Source organism: Biomphalaria glabrata, chromosome 18 (genome assembly GCF_947242115.1).
Source record: "Biomphalaria glabrata chromosome 18, xgBioGlab47.1, whole genome shotgun sequence".
Classification (NCBI taxonomy): domain Eukaryota; kingdom Metazoa; phylum Mollusca; class Gastropoda; family Planorbidae; genus Biomphalaria; species Biomphalaria glabrata.
Genome location: NC_074728.1, coordinates 1,708,998 through 1,726,388, shown reverse-complemented (window position 1 = coordinate 1,726,388; position 17,391 = coordinate 1,708,998). Strand labels below are relative to the sequence as shown.

The window sequence follows — 17,391 nt, the reverse complement described above, 5'->3', positions numbered from 1 at the left end:
CTAAATGAACTCAACACCAAACTATAAAGGAAAGACAAATTGATTTCACATAAGTATGCAGACATAAGCGCTTTCCAAACAAAACCACTTCTTTTCATTCAACAGGCGGAAAGAAAGAATGATCCAACTTCTGAGGCTCTTGATGGATAATTTCAGTGAAAGTTTTGTGGATTTTTATAATTTAAAAAATGAAATCCGTCTTTTTGAAAATCCGTTTGCTGCCGTTGTGTCAAGTGCTCTGACAGATCTACAACTGGAACTGATTGACTTACAAAGTCAGACATCCCTGCTTGACAAATTTCAAGTGAAACTTTTCAAATCTTCGAAAACGAGCGTTAACAATGATCACAATATTTACAAGCCACTGATGTGTGTGAACAAACTTTTTCAGTGATGAAATGGGCGATAACCATGTTACATAATCGCCTCACTGATTAACATCTACATTCAGTGGTCCGACTTAATGTGTCATCTATGCAGCCAGATATTCAGAAGAAAGTTTTAGATATATTCATGCATCACATTAATTTATGTAAGTCGGTTCACAGATAAAACTATTAAAAATAGATTTTTGTTTTTTTTTTTCGTTTTTGTGATATGGCCCGCGACACGAATGCCAAAAATTAAAATGGCCCGCAGGTCAAATAAGGTTGGGCATCACTGCACTTTAATATAGGGTACACATAACTATAGAGGAAATTATGATTATCTCTCTTTAATAACTTATTTATTTTTTTTGACAGGCTTAAAGAGTAACACCTTTAGTAAAATCACCAAATTTAGAAACCCTTCAGGACAGAAGACTTAAAAGTTAAGTAGCAATTTTAGATAGACACTGAACCATAATCTTCAAATATAAAAACAAAACCTAATAACATATTTCGAAATACACAAAGATAACCTTGTTCCATATGCTAGGACAAATTTTTACAAATGCTCCTAGTGCTATTAGAGCATGGAATAGGTTGCCTGAGTCAGCCAGGAAAACCAATGACTTGGCAGAGTTTAAGTCATTGGTTAACATGCATGACTAGACTGTCATAGGAACATGCGTAGGACATAATCATCTTCTATTTTTTTTTAAATTAACGTCTGTATTTCATAAGATAAGATAAATATGTCACATAAAAGCACATACACACATAATCCCGTTTTTATAGAGGAAGGGGAGGAGCACAGCTATTCAGAAGAGAAGGTCGCAGAATTTATAACGCCGTGTACCTTAATTAGGTAGAGTACGATACTTCGCAAACCAACGGTATTTCAGGGTGACTTCTCACTGACAGGGAGCGCCAAACAATAAATATTAGTGGACACAGCCTAGGGCGTAGCAGTGGACGTTACCAGGCAGAAAAAAATTAATGTATCATTTTCAGAACAACATCAAACAAATCATGAATCAATTATTTCTATTTCTTGGCGTAATTCTCTTGTAGTTAGACAGTGAAAGAAATGACACTGAAGGATCGCGAAAAACCTGGCATATTTATAATTGTGAAAAAACTGGCATGTTTATAATTGTGAACGACCTGGCGTGATCATAATCGTAACATATTTGGCATGATTTTTTAGCGTGTTAGACTTATGGCAAGGTTTTTTAGCGTGAAAGACTTTTGGCATGGTTATTGGCGTGTATAACTTTAGGCATGGTTATTAGCGTGTAAGAGGATCTATAACGCCGTGTAACATTAGCGTGTAAGAGGATCTATAAGGCCGTGTAACATTAGCGTGTAAGAGGATCTATAACGCCGTGTAACATTAGCGTGTAAGAGGATCTATAACGCCGTGTAACATTAGCGTGTAAAAGGATCTATAACGCCGTGTAACATTAGCGTGTAAAACTTTTTGCCATGGTTATCAGCTGGCACGGTTATAATCGTAAAGAGCTGGCGTGGTTATTAGCCTGACAGAAGCTAGCGGGGTTATTAGCGTGATGGACGGTCGTTGACTTATCGCATCAAACTGCTAGTAGACAACTAAACCCATGTAGGCGTATTATATTTTAACTTGGAACACTTGAAATAGCTTGAATAACTTCTTTTGTGGACACTACTGTATATAACTTTTATTATAATATAGACACATTTTAACTTGAGATGAAATCAATGTAGTAGATTTTAGTAATAATATAAAATAGTAGTTTGAACAAAATCTTACTCACTACAAAAACACGTCTTTTCAGTCTCACGTTCTGGAGTCGCCTCTGCTAACTAAGACCAATGGCGACAACGCCACTTATCTTGCAACATTCACAACCAATAGCTAACCTTTTCCTACCGTTACCATAGAAACACACACACACTTCATAACACAGACACACATCTACCCAAGCTTAGTAGTACAAACACAGTCTACCCATGCCTTGTATGCTTTATAAAGGGAAGAGTTTCAGAGCCATTTTCGAGTCCATGGGAAATGAGATTGTTTACATGTTAGACCAAGAAGGAGTTATATATGTCAGGACTGATATTGTTAGTCTGTTACAGTAAGACAGCGTTTCCCAAACTGTGTTCCGCGGAGCCCTAGTGTTTCGCTAGGCCTGAATAGGTGTTTCACTGACAGTGTTCCGCTACATAATCAGAATGTGCGAGCAGGAGAAGGTTGTGGAAACACTTGAGTAAGGAAAAATATTTTGGGTTTACGACTGTTAGTTACAGTTGGAATCAGGAATTCTAAATAGAGCCCTACGCATCGACACAGAGAGATATGACATGACATACATGACAGTGACGTGTAGAATAGATGATTAGAAATCATCCTACGGTAAGTTTGTCACACAAACCGCATATATATATAGGTCGTGGTCTATGGGGGCTGGATCACTGGCGAGCAACTCAGAGCCCTAGTTCAGTCTTTTGACGACATTCGTGCAGGAACATGTCTCAGTGGAACAATAGCACACACTCCAACAAGCCTTCAGGGCAGAAGACTCAAAAGTAAAGCAGCAATCATACATAAAACACTGAACCATAATCTTCATATACAAAAACAAAATTTAATAAAATACTCAGAAAGACACAAAGATAAAGGCACATTCCTCGTCCCATAAGCTAGGACAAATTTGTACAAATACTCTTTCTTCCCTAGTGCTATTAGAGCATGGAATGGGTTGCCTGAGCTAGCCAGGAAAACCAGTGACTTGGCAGAATTTAGATCATTGGTTAATATGCATGACTAAATGCATGACGCGTAGGACGTAATCATCTTCTTTTTTGAAGTAACGTCTGTATTATATAAGATAAGATAAGGACACTCCAAACATATTTATAATTAATAAAACACTTTCTTCACTAAGTGACCTAATGACAAATAAAGGAACGAGTAGCCGGTATGCAACACAACACAACACAACACAACACAATACTTGAAAGTAAAATTTACATCTACGAAAACTATCTACAAAACAAGCAAGTTTAGTGAGTTATCAGCTAGAGCAATGTTTCCCAAACTTTTTCCTTAGCGAAACTCTTCGCATATTCTGAGTGTTTAGCGGAACACCTTGCTTACTTTTTAGAGATTAATTCACGTCGTAGCCTGCTAGCTGAATTATTCCAGTAGTTCGTGGAACACCTAGTCAGGCCTCACGGAACACAGTTTGGGAAACCCTGGGCTAGAACTTGGTAGCGTTAATGAACACAAAGGACAAACGTGATTAGACTTTTACTACAATAAATGTTCAAACTTGGTCTGGAATAGTTGTATGATCTGTGTGAGTGAAGAAATCCAAAGTCATTGATAAAGCTTTACATTGGATTCTAAAAAAAAATACATCCATATCAATAAATACCCAAACAATAATGAAAGTTAAAAGTTCTCGGTTATTGTCTGCGGTATGTGGTTGCTTATTTCCTGTGTAGATGTATGTGGATTCAGTAGTAGAGAAATGATTGACACTAACATTAAGGTCGAGCACAAACCCTCCCCGCCTCACAGGGGCGGGCCAAACTAAACACCTTTCTCTCTCATAATAATAAGGTTTGTCTTCGAGTCCAAAGATTAATGAGGAATGCAGTATTTCCCGTGGCTACGCAGTCCCAGCTGTGACCTACATATTTTGACACACCTTTCATAATACATATGTTATCAAGTCATAACAGCATTGCCCGTGCTTAAGGAAACGCTTCGTCTAAACTACTCTAAACTGTTGCGCCGCCTAGAAAACATCATAAAAAGGGCATAAAAAATCACACGCACAACATAACCTTATTTAAATGAACTTTTTGAACAAAAATGTCAAAGGAAAATCGGAAAAATCTTGGAAGACAACAGCCACCCGCTCCATCATAACTCATAACTACGTCAAGTCGTCGCGTACTGGGCGACCTTTGTCAATCAAGACAAGAACAGAGCGGTACAAAAACTCATTCGTTCCTTACTTGGTCAGACTTTATCAACGCCACTCGTTGATCAGGAAACATGAAAAAGACCAAGATGTCTGTGTGTAGTCGCTTTATGTTGTGTTTGTGTCTGTTCTATTTATGTGTATATTTCTGTTGTGTTGTCTTTATTTGAGTAAAGAGTCCTTGTAATCACAACAAATTTCCATAAGGATCAATAAAGCAGTCTTAGTATTTGTCTTAAGTTAAACTAACTGGAATAATAGTCTACCTGATAAATTCACCACATGATTGATTTGTTCCTATAGACCCTAATACATAAAATTCTAGTTGCCTTCTTATTCACAGATAGGTCTACATTGTATTTACATATGTCAATCAATTGACAAGGCCTAGAATATCTTAAGCAAGTTAAATCAATACTGGAACATATAAGCGCTTCATACTCTGTCAGCAGCACAGTGTTATAGAGACTAAAAAAGATGCTTTTTTTTAATCTGGTCCCTTGTATTATACTTACAGCTTGACATATTTTTAGAATGTCATGAATTAAAAAAAAAATTAGACATCATTTAGTGAAATCCGAGAAACAGAAGACTATAATTAGCCCAAAAGATACTCTGGAAATTTCAACCCTAAGCTCAAGAAACGTAAAGAAACTAAAACAGACACAAAATAGAGCAGTGAGATTCATAGCAAACGAATATTCACAGTTGATTAGATTAACACCATTAGTATTAAGAGACTCTTCGGGATAGAAGATTAAAAAATAAGGTAGCAATTTTAAAATTATAAAACACTGAACCATAATCTTCAAATACAAAAAACAAAAGCTAATAAAATACTCAGAAATACATAAAGATAAAGGCACATTCCTTGTTCCATATGCTAGGACAAATTTGTACAAATATTCCTTCATCACTAGTGCTATTAGAGCATGAAATGGGTAGCCTTAATCAGCCACGAAAACCAATGATTTGGCTGAGTTTAAGTCATTGGTTAACATGCATGACTAGATTGACCTAGGGACATGCTTAGGACATTATAATCATCTTTTTTGAAATAATGTCTGTATTTTATAAGATACCGGTAATAATAAAAATGGTAATAATAAAAATACTTCGACTCTGATGATTAATAGGAAATGCAGTATTTTCCATGGCTACACACCAGCTGCAACCTATAATACATACTTTGCCAAACCCAACGCAGACATAACCTGTGGTCAACTTAGATTTTCTTTTCCCATCTATATCTGTCTTTGGCAGTGGATTTTTTTTTTTGGCCTCAAATGTGTATTCCACTGTCTTTGTGAGTGATCTCCAGCTGTCTCGTTCCGAAGCCCCCCTGCAGCCAGGTGCTCTCTTCAATGTCAGTTATAAGATAAGTAACAAAACTACAACAGCCTGGACTTTGAATCTGGATATAAAAAGGGATCTGAATGGGAAAAAAAAATTGTTCAATCAGGATTGAAACTTCTATGGACTCCCCTGAAAAGGAGGAATGTGGCATACCCCCCCCCCACCTACCAAACACTTACCTCCCAGATACTCCCTCCCTCCACATGTCTACAAGAGAGATTAGACCAATCTTGTCATACAAGTAAAGACCAGAGTCCATTGACCATTTTATAATATGAACAAAGACCCAATTAAAAACAACTGAATTAAAGTTCTTACCAATGTTAATGAAAAACAAAAAATAGAAAAGGAAAAAGAAAAATGAAGAAGATTGTGTGATAAGATTATGTGATAAGATTATGTGACAAGATTATGTGATAAGATTATGTGACAAGACTTCAGAAGTCTGACCTGTAGTTTCTTAGCCTCGGCCTCCACTAGCTGCTTGAAGTCTTGCATCTCCTGTCTGTGAGTTGCTTGAAGAGCACTGATTTGTCTGTCCAGATACTTGGTCATGTCTGAAATTGCAGTTGTAATCTTAATTTCTATAAAACGTAACTGTTCTAACCGCTTTATAAAAAAGCCCACTAATATTTTATACTTTAAAATGTCAGAAATATATCACCATGGCCCACAGAATTAAGTCTGAAATAAGGAACTGCTCATTTGTATTTTTTTGTGCTATCTATTTCGTCAGTGAAGAAGAAAGACATCAAACAGATACATCAAAATAGATACAAAAAAGATACATCCGAGATCACAAAAACACAAGAACTCTTTAGTTTCTAAGACAATGAAAGCATTTAGCAAAACCCAACTTGCCCAAGCAATCTTCACATGTAATGTTAGAGGGATGAAACTAAAGTAAGCATGCGCATTGTATTTACTACTTTAGAACGTTTTGTTATGTGTATTGCACTATTGCAAGATGAAGGTCCTCAAGCCTAATGCATAGATATTGTTAATATTATTATTAAATTAAATAATTGAGTGAAACCTTATGTTACTAGCCCTTGAGAAAGGAAATGGGCATGGTTCTAGACACATTGGAAGAACACATTTTTTTAATCATTATTCCAGCATATAGTATGGTATTGCTCATTGCTTTCTTCAGTTTATTATAGCAAACAATATTAGTTTGTGAAATTTAAAGCTAGAAACACATAGCTGAGACTTTCTCTTTATTCCTGTAGTATAAACCGCATAAAAGTACTGGCTAATACTTTTTAAAATTCTCTTGACCTATGCATTCTCAGGAGACTGTCGTAGGAAATACAAAAGAAATTTCAGTACTGTGTGTGTGGTTGGGTGGGGGTAAGTGAGGAAAGAAGAACAACGAACTTGATGTGTAAATTGTAGAAAGAAATATTCATAAAAGGTAAGCCTAATTATAACTAAAAAAAAAATCCATGCCATAGTTTTAAAAAAGTAATAACTTTGGGCAGGCCACTGTATTAAGTCGGATTGCTACAAACCTGTTTTTATTTCTTCATTCTTTTTCACTTGTTCGTCAAAATCTTTTTGGAGTTGCGTTAGCTTTTGCTAGAAATATACATGTACATGTTAATCTACATTCTCATATTGAGACTAGACTAAAATATATACATTTAAAGCAAAAACAAAATGAACCTTAAAGATACCGAAAAAACAACAACCCATCAAGTAAATTATTCTGACAATTTGTTTCTTTCAATAAAGAAAAAACATTTCACTGAATACCAGAGTTGAGCTATGGGGGTATGGTGGCTGAGGGGTAAAGCACTTGGCTTCTAAACTGTTGTCTCTCTTGGTTCAAATCTCTGTAAAGAGTGGGATTTGGAAATTTTGGGATTTTTAGAATGCCCTTAAATCCAGCCAACTCTAAGGTGTGTCTGACACATTAGTTTGGTAAAGTAAAGGATCATTGTGCTGGCCACATGACACTCTTATTAACCATCTGCCCAAGAAGCAGATGACCTTTTTCAACAGCTGCACATAATGTCTGCAAGGGATACCTTAAGATGTTTTTTTTTTAAAGTTGAGCTTTGAGTAATTGTCACAGTCCAGTTTTAGAACCTCTGTGACATGAAGTGACACTCAGTCACCTATTGTAACATTCCGTGCGGGCAACCACGAGGTTATGTGAATAAGTTAAAGGACTCTAAAATAAGGGTGAAAGTTAGTTAGTGAAGAACTCCAGCAGAGAGTGGATGTACAATTTTCTCTGTCTGTAATATGTACCTTAATGAATTTGATTTAATGTTAACTTGAGAGTTTTCTTTGGATTTATATTTTGAACATTTCATTGATGTGATTACTTATTCCACATGGCATGGACAGCCAGTATTTATTGGTGTATATTTTGTGACGGCTGAAGTCGCCAGTATTTTCTGTAATTTATCCTATATATAATAAACGTTAAGTCTGCTACCAGTGTGTTCATTAGTAATTATAAATGTTGTCATTGGAGACTTTAGTATATTAGTAATGTTGCGCACTTGCAAATCTAGTGCGTCTAATAAAGTACATCGTTAAGAGGAGTATTATAGTCGTGCCAGAAGAGGTACCTACAACACACGGACACACCCACGCCGCTACGCCTACAGCCAAGACCAGGTAGCGACATTTGGTGGCCAGTATGGCTGTCAACTAACAGTATGGACCTACAACATAGGTGACATTTGGCCTTTGGTGACCAGTAGAGGAGTCTTAAAAGGATCTCAATCGCCTCTATAGTAAACAGCGCAAGACTACACGTTAGACCGGTACTTTTTTTTTCTCAAGATGGCGGCTAACTAAACAAGTACCAAATCCAGCCTGCCCACAAGATCCATTCAAGTAACACCTGCATCCTGAGATCCATTCAACGCCAACCCTGTTCCTAGATCTACCTCTGACACCTGTCCGGTGTGAAACAGAAGTCGACTCGATTCCTATCTAGAGCTACAGAGGTCGTCTGAAAGAAAGAGCCATACCAGTCAAGACATCGCTTGATGACACTAATCACAGATACACCGCTTCATCACTAGTGCTCGCCACTATTCATCATTGGCACACTCGCACCTTGATATCGTCGTACCTACTTGTGATCTTCCCAATCATCGTGGATTATTATTTTGGATTACTTGACAGAGCATTTGAGCATTTGAGCCATCTTATGGCATTGAACTGGATTATTTTTCTTCTACCACTTTAATGCTCATAGTAACGTGTATTCTTAAATTGGATTACTTATAGTATACAAGGATTATTATTCTTAAACTGGATTACCTATACACGGATTATCATTCTTAAATTGGATTACCTATACATGGATTATTAGCGAACCACCCAAGCTATAAGAGGATTAAACTACACTAGTCGACAAGAAAAGAGTCTGTAAGTCACTATTAACAAATTAAATACATGAATATGATTATAAAGTACATGGATTTTGCCTTGATGTAGCAGTAATTAAACTTGATTGTTAGTAGAGTTAGTAATTGATAACTCTTGGCATTTTTGGAGCCATATTTTGATTTCATTTTTTCTAAGTGTTCTTTTAAGGGTGGCTGGAGAGGGACTATTTTATGAACTATCATAACAATAGGATCTATTAGGGTCTATCCTATTTGTTCTCTAACCTCTATAAGGCCCAATGCGTTTGAGGCTCTCCTTGTTGGTACGGAGGTCATAGAATATAGTGGGAAAATATTTATTTAGCTGTTGAGTCTTGTTTGTATTTCTGTCAGTGTACTTAATCTGTATCTATATTGTTGTTTGTTTAAAAGTCCTGTATACACATATCTGTATCTCTCTTGTCACATTTCTACTTTTTATTAATTTCTTTAAAAGCAGACTGTGTTGTTCTCTATATTGTTTCTGTGTTTGTCCTTTTTACTTATGCTGTATATATATTTTTCTTGTTTCTTCTACTAATTTACATTTTTTACTATTTTACTCTGGCACAACAGCACACATGTATAACATATATTGATATTTGTGAATATTGAATTTGAATAGTTTATAATTGAGTAACTGAGTAAATTTTGATCTAGATCTATACATTGGACAATTATCACTACATTCTTTCATTACATTGTAACCATTGATTGAATTTTTTATATTATTGTGTAATATACACATGTTAAATAACTGACACACACTGTATTGACAAGTATAACACAGTACATTTTTTCTTTTCTCACTTAATTAACTACACAAAGCATTAAACATGTCGTCCTATGACAAAATTTTAGAGCTAGTGAAAGTCATGGAACTAGAAGGGGATGAGAAAAAGGAATTTATAAAAAAAGAATTAGAAAAGGCTGAAAAGAAAGAAAGGGAAGAAAAAGATAGAATAGAAAGGAAAGAAAGGGAGGAAAGGGAAGAAAAGAAACAAATTAGAGATAGGGAAGAAAGAGCTGCTGAAAGAGCTCACCAGAAAACATTAAAAGAACTAGAAACTAGACAAAAAGAACTAGAACTAGAAGCTACCAAAACAAATTCCAACATTAATACCCAACAGTCTACAACAAAGCCATTCATCTCCAAATTCCACAAATACAATTCTAAAGATGAAACACTTGAAAACTATTTAGTCCAATTTGAGCATATAGCCTCAACCTATAGTCTTAACAATGAGGACATGGCCAAACACCTACTAGCAAATTTGTCGGGAGAACCCCTCAACATCATTTCCACTCTAACAATAGACCAAAAGAAAGACTATGCAGCAGTAAAGACTAGATTATTAGAACACTTTGGAAAAAATTCAGACTTTTATCGTAAGCTGTTCAGGGACACTAAATTGAAAAAAGATGGGGATTTCAACAGGATAATATTCGACATGAGGACTAACATGATAAAATGGTTAGAGCTAGCAAAATGTGACATCAAAGACCCGACACAAATCCTAGACATGCTACTCATTGACAATGTCCTCAACAACGTGACAGACTTAGTATTTACTTTCCTTAAGGAAAAGAAGATCAAGACAGAGACTGAACTGATAACGAATCTAAATCTATTTAAAGACAGTCACCCTGGACACACGATTGACAAAAGAGACCTACACCAACTAGTAGCTACAGCAACAACATTCAACAACAACAACAATGACAAATTCAAATGGTCCAACACCAAGACTTGTTTCAATTGTGGGAGAAAAGGTCACGTAAAAAACCAATGCAAAGCTCCTATAAACTACAATAACAATTACAGATATACAGAAGTTACACTAGTTTCTACAACCCAAACAGCTACAGACAAAACAACAATAATTACAATAATAGACCACATAGACTACACCAGAGTGCAAGTCCCAATGAAAGAAGAAGTTTTGCAGACAGTTACCAACACAATAGCTATAACAGAAACAGGCAATCTAGAAGGGACCAATATAACTACCACACCAACAACCACCCAAACAACTACAATAGAGGAAACAATAGAAACAACAGTGGCAATAACACCAACACCCATAGAGAGGAAAATGTAGCCTACATGCAAGCAAATAAGTCCAAAATAAAAGTCTTTCCATCCTATGTTAATTCTAAAGAAGTAGGATCAATTCGCGACAGTGGAGCCACGGCAATAATAGTTAAAGCCTCTTTAGTCGAACCAGGACAGTATCTAGAAGATAAAGTAAAAGTCACCTATGCAAATATACAAAAATTCGATATTTGCAAGACCGCTAAAGTCCTAATAGAATCACCCTGGATTACAGGAGAACTAGAAGCCATAGTCATGGACACCCCAGCACAAGATCTAATAATAGGCAATGTAGATGGTGTAAAAGATCCAACACTAGAAGAAGTTATGCAATGGGCGGAAGATAGACAAAAATATTCCCTATTTAAACATGAGGCACTATTAGCTCAAACCAGATCACATAAAAAAATAACACCAGAAATAGAATGCCCCACTGTATTACTCAATGAAATAGGCATAACTAGGCAGGAACTAATAGCTATGCAGAAAAATGACACCACAATACAAGATCTCTTAAGCAAAGATTATAACAAGATAAATTTAAATAACCACCACATAGAAATTAACAACTTAGCCATTAGATATAACAGGAAAGAAAACTGTACTAGACTTCAAATCCTGATCCCTAAAACTTTAAGAGCTAAAATATTAAATATGGCACATGATGACCCCACAGCAGGACACTTAGGAAAAAAGAAAGTATATGCTAAGATAGCCAACAAATTCTTCTGGCCAAAGATGGGAAAGGACATTAAGAACTATGTAAACAGTTGCACAGAATGTGCCAAACAAAAAACAGTAACTAGAGCCCCATTAGAAAAATCAGATAAATCTCACTATTTTTGGGACAAAATTGCCATGGACATAATGGGACCCCTAACAACCAGCAGTAAAGGGAATAAATATATTCTGGGTATCATTGACATGTCCACTAGATGGGCAGAGGCATTTCCTCTAAAAGATATAAAGGCTATTGACATATGTAATTGCTTGAAAACACTTTTTCTAAAATTTGGATTCCCTAATAAGTTACTGTCAGACAATGCATCAAATTTTAAGTCCCACCTTAACCAAGCATTTGCAGAAATGACTAACATCCGCCTAGTCCATAGCACTATCTACTCACCACAGGGAAATGGAGTAATAGAGAAATGGAACAGAACTGTAAAACAGATAATATATAAGCTAGAAAGAGACTCAATGAGTACCTGGGACCAGACTCTTAGCTATGCTATATTTGCCTACAACACTAGCATCCATGAAACCACCAAATTCAGCCCCTATGAGCTTGTATTTAACAGAAAACCTAAAGGACCGTTAGAGTTATGGGCTGACAACATGTTAGACTTAGAAAACATAGAACAGTACCATCCTTGGATAATTCAGACCAAACAACAGCTTAGACAAGGAATAAAACTAGCAGAGATAAACATGGACAAAAATCTAGAAAGGCATAGGAAAATAAAAAACAGAAATAGAAAACTAAGAACACTAAATGTAGGTGACCAAGTTTTTGTTAAGATAGAAAACAAACACTGTAAAGATAAGAATGAGGGACCATTTAAAGTTATAGAGAGAATTAATAACAAAGTGTACATCATTGACAAAGATGGTAGAGAATGCAAACTCAATATTGACAAACTTGTAAAATTGGATAAGAGACAAATAACTGACACAGATATAATTGAACCTGATCTAGAAACCAAACACAACATACAAGAACATATAGTAAGCACCATAAACACCACACACAACAGTAGTCCAAACATTGAAAATGATATGTTACAGAATTTGACAGTTAAATATAGTGATGTAATTACACAAAAGCTAGGATGTACCAATCTGATAGAACACACAATAAAACTCAACAAAGCACTACCAACTAAGACAAAAGCCTATAGTATCCCCAAAGCATATGAGGACTTAGTTAGAACAGAAATGACCAACTTAATTAAAGATGGGAAGATAGAGAGATCAGAAACATGTAAATATGCATCACCCATGGTCATTGTAAAAAAGAAAGACAGTGGAGTAAGAATCTGCTGTGACTTTAGAGAAATAAATAAATGCACAGTCATAGACCCAGAACCCCTACCAGACACTGACAGCATAATTACAACTTTAAGTAAATCATCCCTATTCACAACAATGGACTTAAACAGAGGCTTCTGGCAGATTAAAATGGACCCTGACTCTAAGGAATATACAGCATTCAAATGCACTATGCCAGGCCTAGAAGGTATCTATGTCTGGAATGTCATGCCATTCGGCTTAATAAATAGTACAGCCACATTTCAGAAATGCATGTCAAAATTATTAGAAGGCATAAATAAGGTATTGTCTTATGTAGATGACATTTGTGTTTTCACCAACTCACAACAGGAACACATTTATGTACTAGAGCAAATATTTTCAAGACTAAGAACACACAACATGACATTATCCCCCAAGAAATTAAACCTAGCCAAGCCTGAAATCCAATTCTTAGGATATTGCATTACCAATGACAAAATTACACCCACTGAAACAAACCTAACAAAGATTAAAAACATAAAAGAACCTAGGACTAAGAAAGACATGAGATCATTATTAGGACTTTGCAACTTTTATAGAAAGTTTATTCCAAATTATGCACAGATAATTGAGCCCCTTGTTGAATTTACTAAAAAGAAGCATGGAAACACAATTTGTATAGATGAAAAAAGTAAACTAGCATTAAGCAACTTAAAAGATAAATTTAATGAGAAACTAGAATTAGCCAGTATTGACCCAACATCAACACTATCACTATACACTGATGCCTCCAACACTGGTATTGGGGCATGCTTACTACAGCAAAGAGAGTCATTTTTTAAGCCAATAGTACACATCAGTAGAACACTGTCTGAAACAGAAAAAAAATACTCAGTGATTGAGAAAGAATTATTAGCCATTGTATGGTCAGTTGTAAAACTCAAGAATTACTTGTTAGGTAGATTTTTTAGCATTAAGTGTGATCACAAACCATTACTGGCACTAAAAAGAAAAGATCTAAAAAATGACAGGATAAACAGATGGACACTCATTCTCTCAGATTACAAATTTGATTTAGAAAGCATTCCAGGACATGAAAATGTAATAGCTGACTTTTTATCCAGATACATAATACATGAAAATGAAGCAAGTGAAAATAATGACATTAAACACATCAGCCAGGACATTCTGATAGAATAAATAACCAGTACAAAGCACTTAGAAACAAGCAGTAGTAGTCAACTTAGTCAAATTAACATTCTACACATTTTGCAAATAGGTCATGACACTTTATTGTTACACTTTTCTCTTGGGTCATGATGACATTTATGCTTATGATCAATAACAGATCATCTATTTTCTACTCATTGTATTTTATTGTCAACTTGTAATATGACAAATGCCAGATGTGTTTATTTTGTGTGTATATACTGTATTTCACTACTGATTGTGCACAGCAATGTAAACAATGAGATGTAAACAACAGTGAACTACTTGAACTGTTGACCTGAATCTTTTTTTTTATAACAACTCACAGATGTAAATATTGTCTAAAATTTTTTACACACCTGAATACTACAATGAATGTTTGTAAACATGGAAATCTGTTTACTATTGTACTTCAATACTACACTCAGACTATTTATAGTAGTCTTATGCAAGGTCAACCTTGAACTGGATTGACATGTATCTGAAAATTTTTCTTCATTTTCTTGATGATGGCAAAACTTAAAATAATATTTTGACACAGCACATCACAGTTGTAAATAAATATGAAATTTTTTTTCTGTAATAATTTTGAGTAAATTTACTCAGTGTGTCAAATGATACACATTGATAATGTTGTGCATCTACAATTATAGTAAAACATTGGATGTGGAATAACTTGTATATTTTTCTCTTTTTTATATTCATTAGCATGTGATTGTTTGTACAAATTTTTTTCAGTACAAATGTATGCATAAAGTTTGTTAACACTTGATGGAGGTACTTTTCATCACAATTAATGATATTTCAGTGATCTTGCTCTCAGTGAATTAAGTATACTAATGATTTTTTTTGGACTCAGTAATTTATATGATGTTATACATAATTACTAAGATTATTTAAGATGATATGAGCAATTGGAGTGAACTTACAGCACTTGATAGAATAATGGACTAAGCTCATATATAGTTGTACAGTGATATTAATGTAAAATATATTTGTCAAAGATTTTTGGTCAAAAATCTTTTTGGAGTGTGGGGCGTATGTCACAGTCCAGTTTTAGAACCTCTGTGACATGAAGTGACACTCAGTCACCTATTGTAACATTCCGTGCGGGCAACCACGAGGTTATGTGAATAAGTTAAAGGACTCTAAAATAAGGGTGAAAGTTAGTTAGTGAAGAACTCCAGCAGAGAGTGGATGTACGATTTTCTCTGTCTGTAATATGTACCTTAATGAATTTGATTTAATGTTAACTTGAGAGTTTTCTTTGGATTTATATTTTGAACATTTCATTGATGTGATTACTTATTCCACATGGCATGGACAGCCAGTATTTATTGGTGTATATTTTGTGACGGCTGAAGTCGCCAGTATTTTCTGTAATTTATCCTATATATAATAAACGTTAAGTCTGCTACCAGTGTGTTCATTAGTAATTATAAATGTTGTCATTGGAGACTTTAGTATATTAGTAATGTTGCGCACTTGCAAATCTAGTGCGTCTAATAAAGTACATCGTTAAGAGGAGTATTATAGTCGTGCCAGAAGAGGTACCTACAACACACGGACACACCCACGCCGCTACGCCTACAGCCAAGACCAGGTAGCGACAGTAATGATATTTTTACAAAATTGTCAGAGATTCCTGTTGGCACATGTATAGTGAGAAGAGATAAGTACTCAGGTCACGGCTTAGAAAACTTGGAATAAGATTTGAAATACTTGGCACAGCTAACGGTTCAGATCAAGCAATAATTTGGTCTAATTATAAGTGTTGAGACTGTAATAAGCCAGTACCTTAGCCAACTCTGCAGCAGTTCTAAATTTTTGCAGCTCCAAGCTTTTGGAATCCATTTGCTTCATCATAATATGGACTTTGTCCTCTCTGTCATCCAGCTCTAGTGAAGAAAGTAAAAATAGTGTGGAGTAACTTTCAACACACAATTCAGATACAAGTAGACAAAACATTGATTATACACAAGTTTTTCTATAGATATGAGAGGACCCAGGCTATGCTATCCAGCCACAATAAGGCACCCTTGATTATACACCAGTTTTTATATAGATATGGAAAGACCCAGGCTACGCTATCCAGCCACAATGTGGCACCCTTGATTATACACCAGTTTTTTAATAGATATGGAAAACCCAGGCCCCGCTATCCAGCCACAATGTGGTACCCTTGATTATACACCAGTTTTTATATAGATATGGAAAGACCCAGGCTCCTCTATCCAGCCACAATGTGGCACCCTTGATTATACACCAGTTTTTCTATAGATATGGAAAAACCCAGGCTATTTTTATACAGCCACAATGTGGACCCTTGATTATACACCAGTTTTTCTATAGATATGGGAGGACCCAGGCTCTGCTATCCAGCCACAATATGACACCCTTGATTATACACCAGTTTTTCTATAGATATGGAAGGACCCAGGCTACCCTATCTAGCCACAATGTGGCACCCTTGATTATACACCAGTTTTTCTATAGATATGGGAGGACCCAGGCTACCCTATCCAGCCACAATGTAGCACCCTTGATTATACAGAAGTTTTTCTATAGATATGGAAAGACCCAGGCTATGCTATACAGCCACAATGTGACATCCTTGATTATACACCAGTTTTTCTATAGATATGGGAGGACCCAGGCTATGCTATACAGCCACAATGTGACATCCTTGATTATACACAAGTTTTTCTATAGATATGGAAAGACCCAGGCTATGCTATACAGCCACAATGTGACATCCTTGATTATACACCAGTTTTTCTATAGATATGGAAAGACCCAGGCTATGCTATACAGCCACAATGTGGCACCCTTGATTATACACCAGTTTTTCTATAGATATGGAAGGACCCAGGCTACCCTATCCAGCCACAATGTGGCACCCTTGATTATACACCAGTTTTTCTATAGATATGGAAGGACCCAGGCTAGGCTATCCAGCCACAATGTGGCACCCTTGATTA

The 17,391-nt window shown here is 35.7% G+C and overlaps 1 protein-coding gene across 7 annotated transcripts in view; it reads right to left on the bottom strand.

Moving 5' to 3' along the window:
- The window catches only part of LOC106066201 (uncharacterized), a 95,239-nt gene that overhangs the window by 63,210 nt on the left and 14,638 nt on the right, over positions 1–17,391 (bottom strand). For all 7 annotated transcript variants that reach the window (XM_056016570.1, XM_056016575.1, XM_056016574.1 and 4 more), the window contains 3 exons: positions 16,208–16,308; positions 7,213–7,279; positions 6,149–6,255 (listed from right to left, as the gene is read on the bottom strand). In XM_056016570.1, coding sequence (XP_055872545.1) covers positions 6,149–6,255; positions 7,213–7,279; positions 16,208–16,308 — 275 coding nt within the window. The remainder of the gene's footprint in view (positions 1–6,148; positions 6,256–7,212; positions 7,280–16,207; positions 16,309–17,391) is intronic.